Genomic DNA, 9,682 nt, shown 5'->3' on the forward strand with positions numbered 1-9,682 from the left:
CCCTCCACTCCATGGCTTTGATTTCCTTTCTGTAACAAAAAATATCCAGAATTGTACATTAGTACTCTAATATTAGTCCAACCAATGTTATTTTATAATTTCCACCTTCTGGAATCTCCAATTTGTTTGGCCCTTTTAATGGTTTTATCTCTTTGTACTTACACTTTCAGATATCTATATCAACCACATCCTTCAGTCTCTCTATTCAGTATGTACTTTTGTTTCTTGGTCCTCATAAAATGCATTACCATACATACACTTATTTAAATTAAATTGCATCTGCCATCCTGCTGACCCCATCTATCTTCCTAAAGTCTGTTAAAGCTTTCCTTATTGTTCACCAAAATCCACTTTGGCAAACTTTTAAGGCTGTGCGCACCAATCCCAAATCATCCATAAATAGATCAAGGAAGTACAAATGTGGATCCAGCACAGACTGACGGTGTACACCACTCCCAACACTTCTTATACCCAAGCAACATCCAATTACTGGCAACTATACTGCTAACATTTCCTCATGTACAATAGGCCTTAGTTTTTCCAACAAGCCTTAAGACACCATAACTAATATATTCTAAAAATCCTTATACACCGCATCCAGCACAATTCCTTTTTTTACCAAATTACATTTTCAATTTTAAAATGTCAAACATGACATTAGCAAATCCACATTAGTTGCCAGGTTCAACCACACATTTCTAAATGCTCACCAGTTTTATCTTGAATATGGATTCAAAGAGTTGGCTCACAACTGACCTTAAACTAACTCTTTCGGAATTAACAAACATGTTGCATCAGCTACACCCAGTCCCACAGCTCAATTTGCATATCGAATTTAAAAATTGCCTTTTAATGTATATGTTAATTCCTTTCAACAAACTTAATGCCTACCGGGGTTGTGGCTTTTCCACCTCTATTTCTGCTGATTCCATTAGAATTTTTCAACAAGTTATAACAATTGTTCGATATCCCTCTCAAGCACTTAATGTTATTTGTAAAAACAAACACACTATATTTAACTACACTCATTCTCAAGTAAATCTCTTCCACTTTTCAGTTGTTTTGTCCTCCAATTGACATGCTTATTGAAGCCTTCATTAGATTTACGTCACCTGAAAGTCTTTAATAGTCAGTACATTTTATATCTCCCTTTTTCAACCCACACTACACTTTACATATTCCTCACCATTTTCATATTAGCCCTAATTTTATTGCTTTTAATCACCATTGATCCATAAAACTTAACTAGCCGATATTTCCTCTTTCATCTTAGTGGAATATCATTTTATACTCAATCCTTCCACTGTTAATTTGCCATTTGTTTCTAACTTTATTATCCAGTTGATTTGGGTCAAATACCTTTTCCGGTCCAGCGTCTTTAGTTTTTTTACTCAGTAACTTTATTTTAAAAAATTGAAATTGTTCTCCTACAATCTGTTACTTTCCTTTTGTTTACTAGATATTGATATCCTGTACTTGTTGAAATTGAGAGATACTAAGCCAAGGAGTAACAACTTTTTAGGAATTCATTCACCAATTGTATTATTTTTATTCCAGTTTCTGTTAGAATTGCTATCATTCATTATTGTCCAGCCGTTCAGGTCTCCCAGAACTGGGCAGCACGGTAGCACAGTTGCTTCACAGCTCCAGGGTTCCAGATTCGATTCTCGGCTTGGGTCACAGTCTGTGCGGAGTCTGCACGTTCTCCCCGCATCTGCGTGGATTTCCTCTGGCTGCTCTTGTTTCCTCCCACAGTCCAAAGATGTACGGGTTAGGTGCATTGGTCATGCTAAATTGCCCTGTAGCATCCATAAGTTAGGTGGGGTTGCTGGGTTATGTGGATAGGGTGGAGGTGTGGGCTTAGGTAGGGTGCTCTTCCAGGAGCCGGTACAGACTCGATGGGCTGAATGGCCTCCTTCTGCACGATAAATTCTGTGATGATTCTATGGACTGTCTGCAGGTCTCTCTCATCTTCATTGTTTGGTGGTCTCTAATGCATATCAACAACCGTACCGTTCCCCTCTTATTTCTTAAATCTACCATGCTTTCATTACGGTGTAGCACTTAAGAATTCTTCGATAATATCGCAACTCCAAGCTTTATTCCCACCTCCCAAACTCTAATATTGTTATAGTAAGCAGTATTCAATTCACAGACAATTAATTAGCTTTTGTACAGAGAGTGGTATGCCTGCATATTTTCCACTGTGATAAGGGGAGGGTGGGTTGAAGGACAGGAAAGTTAGGAAGAGAATGAGGCAACTTGCACCAAGTGGTTCAGCAAAGACATCAATTGTTCAAATGAGGTCAACATGCAAAGAAAACACAGGAGAGTGGGATAGCAACACTAAGAAACTTAGATCAACAAGACACAATTCACATCAGTGAAAGAGAGCAACAATCAGAAAGGAACAGTGGAAGCATAGAAAGGATAAAAGAACTGAAATACATTACAAAAGCTGTGACAAAGGTTTACTAATTAACAAATATTGCAGCATCAAAATCTCAAACTGTCAAATCGCAAGGAATGTAGATAAGGAGAGAAAACAATGGTTTCACTTTGTAAGTATAACTAACTTTAAACAATTTCAGAACAGGCAACCATTATGAGATAATAACTAATGCCATATCAATGCCAGGTAGTGCATGTTCACAGGCACAAGTCTCCAAAAGAGCATAACAGGAGAAATGTCAACTGGAGAAGGTCAGAAATGTTATATTACTCTCTTCCGCAGATCGTCTTTGACAACTGAGGTTTTCTTTTAAAATCACCAAAACTATAATACTATGGAATAGAAATAACTCAAATCGGTTATTAAACTACAAAACCTGTACCGTATGTGAACCTACAATAAGTATTCATAACTGGCGAGAAAGAGAACTGCAGCATTAAATCGTCCAGGGGTATTATGTGTTTGCAAACACTAGGAGACCAGAAAAAACACACCTGATGCAGGGCAGCTTGAACTGCTCACGTTTAACACATTGCCCCGGAAAACTGCCGGACGCTTGCATGGACTCACCTTGCAAGGGAAAGGGATGGTGGAAGCCACCTTCTCCATGGCCAAGTTCCTGATGCTGGGGGTGAGAGGGCCCCTGCAGGTCGGACAGCAGGAAAGTTTCTGGCGGCATTGGTTACACACCAGGTGCCCGGCCTGGCACTGCAGGATGGGGGGCAGCACATAATCAAAACAGACCGGGCACTCGAAGAGAGAAGTGAGTTCGGACTGAGGCGGGGTGGATCCTCCTCCGGCTGCCGCGGCCGCCGCTGCAGCCACCGCTGCTGCTGCTGCTATGGCCGGGTTGCCGCTCCCTCCTCCGCCCGCTGCTGCTGCTGCTGCCGCCGCCGCCACGGCCGCTGCCGTCGCCGTGTGCTTGCCCGTTTTCCCCGCCGCCGGCTGACGACGGTCGGCTCATGGCGAAGAGCGCTCCAGCCGACAACGCATTCAAAACAACGGCGGACTCGAGCCACTCTCGGGATGGGGCTGGAAAAGACGGCAAGAGACACACACAAAAAAATCCCCACTTAAACTGCGCCTCGGATCGCACGGCCTCGTCCTTTCCCTCTTATCAACGCCATTATTATTATTATTTCTGAAGGTAGCGTCCCGTCGCACGGGGCCGTGCGTCAACATGGCGGCAGAGCTCGCCGTGCGTCAACATGGCGGCAACGCCCAACCGTGCGTCAACATGGCGGCAACGACCGGCCGTGCAACCGAAACCAAGGGGAGGGGGCGTGGCTTTGCCCCCTCCATTACTACAACCAATCACAACCGGTCTGGCAGAACAACAGTGGCTGAGTGGCTTGCGGCGGGGGGTTTACGTCACGCTGCATCACTTGCAGTCGAAACGTCAGCCCCGTCGGCCCGCAGAGCCTTTCGGGCGTTGTAGTTCGGTTTACAACTGCTCTGCTTTCAATCGGCTCCCGGGACGGAAGCAGAAGGACTCAATCCCCCAGAAAGCAAAGGGCCAGCGCTGTGGCCGCCTCACGTTTCAACTTTGTTGTCATGTGCAGTCACTTGACCTTTCCCTCATTGAAATCGTGCACGGTTATTGCATTTGCAGATCTCAAATCTATAATAATAATCACTTATTGTCACAAGTAGGCTTCAATGAAGCTGCTGTGAAAATCCCCTAGTCGCCACATTCCGCCGCCTGTTCGGGGGTATGGGAATTGAACCGCCCTGCTGGCCTTGTTTTGCATTACAAGCCAGCTGTTCATCCCACTGTGCTAAACTAGCCCCTTTATGCAAATTATTTTAACCTGTTAGAAAAATGATTATTTGTAAAAGTAATTGTTAATTTGTGACAATTATTGCTCAAAGTAGAAGTGGTGCTTATTTAAAATATTGTGGATATTTAACAAAATGTATATGTGTCTGTGAGCCATTAGCTTTTAAAGCCGAAACTGGCAGTATTTTCTAAGTTATATTTTGACTCATGCTGGGAGTTTACTAATGCGAACAACCAGCCAGTTGGGGATAGCACTGCAACATCAGCTACTGATTGTGTCAGTCAGAAATTTTAGAATTTGCAGTGCAGTAGGAGGCCATTCAGCCCATCAAGTCTGCACCTAGGCCATGTTGAACTATCCTTTCTCATCTTCCTTGATATATCTGTAATATTTTGCTTACCTCACCAAACTCCTTCGACATCTCTCCTAGTTGGATGGAACTGTTCTGGCTTGTTTTCCTTACCTAACGATAGCTGAAAAATGGCTTCCCTTTCCACTCTTACTTCGATAACTTTGGAGTGCCCCAAGGTCCTAACCTTGATCCCTTGTAGTTCTGTTCTGCATGCTACTCCTTGGTGATATCAACCAGAAAGGGAGCAGGTTAACCACGTATGCCGACAACACTCTGCTCCATCTCACCACCACCTGCTTCGTCATTCCACTGTCTCTGATTTGTCACACTGTTTGTCCAACATCCAATATTTGATAGGCTGGAATTTGCTTCAACTAAATATTGGGAAGAATGAAGCCATTGTCACCACAAACTTTGTTCCCTGTGCTTTAGTAAACTTAACAAAACTGTTCACAACTTTGCTGTTGTGTTTGGTTTCCAGAAGATATTTTGACCACATGCCTATCATCACTAAGATTGCTTGCCACCACTTGTGTTTTTAAAAAATAATAATTTTTATTAAGGTTTTCACAAAATATAAACAACAAAACAATATTAACAGCACAACCATGGTAAAAACCCAAGAACAACACCCACCCAACTACAAAAGCAACTACTAAAACAAAAACAAAAAAAGCAAACAACAAAAAGGAAAGAGATAACACCCGCCACATCCAACAAACCCATGTACACACTTCTCCCTCCCACCAAACACAATCCCCTCCCCTCCCCTCCCCTCCCCTCCCCTCCCCCTCCCCCTCCCCCTCCCCCTCCCCTCCCCCTCCCCCTCCCCCTCCCCCTCCCCCTCCCCTCCCCCTCCCCCTCCCCCTCCCCCCTGCAGGCCTCCACGCTTGGGGGCCTCGCATCCTTCCATTGAAGCAAGATCCTCCGCCGGGCTACTAGGGACGCAAAGGCCAGAACACCGGCCTCTTTCGCCTCCTGCACTCCCGGCTCCACTGTAACCCCAAAAATTGCGAGTCCCCAGCCTGGCTTGACCCTGGATCCCACCACCCTCGACACCGTCCTTGCTACCCCCTTCCAAAACTCCCCCAGCGCAGGGCATGCCCAAAACGTATGGGCGTGGTTCACTGGGATCCCCGAGCACCTAGCACACCTGTCTTCGCCCCCGAAAAACCTACTAATTTTCGTCCCAGTCATGTGGGCCCTGTGCAGCACATTGAACTGTATGAGACTAAGCCTCGCACAGGAAGAGGAGGAATTCACCCTTTCCAGGGCATCCGCCCACATCCCCTCCTCAATCTCCTCACCCAGCTCCTCTTCCCATTTACTCTTCAGCTCCTCCACCAAGGCCTCATCTACCTCCTGCATTACGCGGTATACGTCCAAAATCCTCCCTCCTCCAACCCACACCCCCGAGAGCACCCTGTCCCATACCCCACATGGGGGCAACAGAGGGAACCCCTCCACCTGCCACCTGGCAAACGCCCTAACCTGCATGTACCTAAACATGTTCCCCGGGGGGAGCCCAAACTTCCCCTCTAACTCCCCCAGGCTCGCGAACCTCCCATCCACAAACAGGACCCTCAACCTCCTAATACCTACCCTGTGCCAGCCCAGCAATCCGCCATCGATGCTCCTTGGAACAAACCACTGGTTCCCCCGTATCGGGGACTCTATCGAGCCCCCCACCTCCCCCCTATGCCGTCTCCATTGCCCCCAAATTTTGAGGGTAGCCGCCACCACCGGGCTCGTGGTATACCTCGTTGGAGGGAGCGGCAACAGCGCCGTTACCAGCACCTCCAGGCTCGTGTCCACACAGGACGCCATCTCCATCCTCTTCCATGCTGCCCTTTCCCCGTCCATTACCCACTTACGCACCATCGCTGCGTTGGCAGCCCAATAGTACCCACAGAGGTTGGGCAGTGCCAGCCCCCCCCTATCCCTGCCCCATTCCAAGAACACCCTTCTCAGCCTCGGAGTCCCATGCGCCCACACAAATTCCGTAATACTCCTGTTAACTCTCCTAAAAAAGACCTTCGGGATAAGGATTGGAAGGCACTGGAACAGGAACAAAAACCTTGGGAGCACCGTCATCTTAACGGACTGCACCCTACCCGCCAGTGACAGCGGTAATATATCCCACCTTTTGAACTCCTCCTCCATTTGCTCCACCAACCTTGTGAGGTTAAGCTTGTGAAGGGCCCCCGCCAGCTCCTAGCCACCTGGACTCCTAGGTACCTGAAGCTCCTCCCTGCCTGCTTCAGTGGGAGCCTACCAATCCCCTCCTCCTGATCCCCCGGGTGCACCACGAACAAATTGCTCTTGCCCAGGTTGAGCTTATACCCAGAGAAGCCCCCAAATTAGCTGAGAATCGTCATCACTTCGGGCATCCCCCCCACCAGGTCCGCCACATACAGCAACAGGTCGTCCGCATAAAGCGACACTCTATGCTCCTCCCCACCCCGCACCAGGCCCCTCCAGTTCCCTGACTCCCTCAACGCCATGGCCAGGAGCTCAATTGCCAACGCAAAGAGCAAGGGGGACAGGGGACACCCCTGTCTCGTCCCCCGGTACAGCCGAAAGTACTCCGACCTCCGCCTATTTGTGGCTACACTCGCCATCGGGGCCTCATAAAGGAACCTCACCCAACGGACAAACCCCTCCCCAAACCCAAACCTTTCCAACACCTCCCACAGATACCCCCACTCAACCCTATCAAAGGCCTTCTCCGCATCTAATGCCACCACTATCTCCGCCTCCCCTTCCACAGCCGGCATCATAATGACATTGAGGAGCCTTCGTATGTTGGTATTCAATTGCCTTCCCTTCATAAACCCCGTCTGGTCCTCGTGAATGACCCCCTGGCACACAATCCTCTATTCTTGTGGCTAAGATCTTTGCCAGCAGTTTGGCGTCTACATTTAGCAGTGAGATCGGCCTATATGACCCACACTGCAGAGGGTCCTTGTCCCGCTTAAGGATCAAGGAAATCAGCGCGCGTGACATCATTGGGGGCAAAGCCCCCCACTTCCCTTGCCTCGTCAAAGGTCCGGACCAACAGGGGGCCCAATAGGTCCGCATACATTTTATAAAATTCGGCCGGAAACCCATCCGGCACCCGGCGCCTTCCCCGACTGCATGCTGCCAATTCCTTTGACCACCTCCTCCAGCTCAATCGGCGCCCCCAGTCCCTCCACCTGCCCCTCCTCCACTTTCGGAAATCGCAGCTTGTCCAAGAAGCGCCCCATTCCCCCCCCCCCCCCCCCCCCCCCCCAATCCACCGGGGGTTCAGACTGGTACAGTTCCCCAGAAAAGTCCCTAAAGACCCCATTAACGTTTACCCCCCTCCGCACCACCTTCCCATCTCTATCCTTCACTCCCCCAATCTCCCTGGCCGCGTCCCGCTTTCGGAGCTGGTGTGCCAGCATCCTGCTCCCCTTCTCCCCATATTCATACACCGCCCCCTGTGCTTTCCTCCACTGAGCTTCCGCCTTTCTGGTGGTCAGTAGATCGAATCTGGCCTGAAGGCTACTCCGCTCCCCCAGCAATCCCTCCTCCGGAGCCTCCGCATATCTCCTATCCACCCTCACCATCTCCCCTACCGATCTCTCCCTCTCCCTCTGCTCCCCCCTCTCCCTATGGGTTCGGGTGGAAATCAACTCCCCTCTAACCACCGCCTTCAATGCCTCCCAGACCGTCCCCACTCGGACCTCCCCGTTATCGTTGGCCTCAAGGTACCTCTTGATACACCCCCGAACCCTCCCGGCCACCTCCTCGTCTGCCAGCAGCCCCACCTCCAAGCGCCAGAGCGGACGCTGGTCCCTCTCCTCCTCCAGCCCGAGGTCCACCCAGTGCAGGGCATGATCTGAAATGGCAATGGCAGAGTATTCAACATCCTTCACCCTCGAAACCAGCCCCCTGCTCAGGACAAAAAAATCAATCCTCGAATAGGCCTTATGCATCTGGGAAACAAACGAGTACTCCCTGGCCCTTGGCCTCGCAAACCTCCAGGGATCCAACCCTCCCATCTGATCCATAAACCCCCTCAACACCTTAGCCGCCGCCAGCCTCCTACCCGTCCGGGACCTGGATCGATCCAATGGGGGATCCAGCACCGTGTTGAAGTCCCCCCCCCCATGATCAGGCCCCCCGCTTCCAGGTCCGGAATGCGGCCCAACATACGCCGCATAAACCCAGCATCGTCCCAGTTTGGGGCGTAAACATTCACCAACACCACCCGCTCCCCCTGCAGCTTACCACTCACCATCACATACCTCCCGCCACTGTCAGCCACCACATTTAACGCCTCAAACAACACCCTCTTTCCCACCAGGATCGCCACCCCCCGATTCTTCTCATCCAGCCCTGAATGAAATACTTGGCCCACGCACCCCTTCCTCAGTCGAACCTGGTCCGCCACCTTCAGGTGCGCCTCTTGGAGCATGGCCACATCCGCCTTCAGCCCCTTCAAGTGCGCAAACACCCGGGCCCGCTTGATCGGCCCGTTCAGCCCCCTCACATTCCAGGTTATCAGCCGGATCAGAGGGCTCCCTGCCCCCTCCCCTGCCGACTATCCATAACCCATCCCCTGCCCGCCACTGGCCAGCGTCCCCCGCTCGGCATGTTCCCCACGGCGGCAACTCCCCCCCCCCCCCCCCCCCCCCCCCAGCACCCTCTGCATACTCCTGGCCATTTCAGCAACAACCTGGTACCCCCCCCCTCTGGCTAGGACCCCTCCTAGCCGCGCCCCTCCCTCCGTAGCACTCCCGTGAGCCAGCTAACTTCTGCTGACCCCGGCGACTCCCGGCACACCTCCGACCCCTCCCCACGTGGGACTACTCCTCCTCCTTCGTGCCCATCAACTGCCCCCCTCCCCCCCCCCCCCTCCCGTGTGCGGGAAAATAACAACCAGCAAAGGCCCGCGCTTCTCAGCCCCGACACCGCCCCATCATCCCGCAGCGTGGTAAACCAGAGAAAAGCCCGTGCTTTCGCCCTGCCCAACCCACCTCCTCTAGGGCAACTCCCATTGCCAGTCCCCACCACCAGCTCCCCGCACTCTCAGTTTACCTCCCTGCCCGAACCTGTCCACCAGACCCA

The 9,682-nt window shown here is 50.7% G+C and overlaps 1 protein-coding gene across 1 annotated transcript in view; it reads right to left on the minus strand.

Moving 5' to 3' along the window:
* siah2l (seven in absentia homolog 2 (Drosophila)-like) overlaps positions 1-3,676 on the minus strand; it is a 79,845-nt gene extending 76,169 nt beyond the window's left edge. The window contains 2 exon segments of the mRNA XM_038774835.1: positions 3,023-3,388; positions 3,390-3,676. Coding sequence (XP_038630763.1) covers positions 3,023-3,388; positions 3,390-3,416 — 393 coding nt within the window. The 5' untranslated portion in view covers positions 3,417-3,676.
* Positions 3,677-9,682: the final 6,006 nt, after the last annotated feature.

Source organism: Scyliorhinus canicula, chromosome 17 (genome assembly GCF_902713615.1).
Source record: "Scyliorhinus canicula chromosome 17, sScyCan1.1, whole genome shotgun sequence".
Lineage (NCBI taxonomy): Eukaryota > Metazoa > Chordata > Chondrichthyes > Carcharhiniformes > Scyliorhinidae > Scyliorhinus > Scyliorhinus canicula.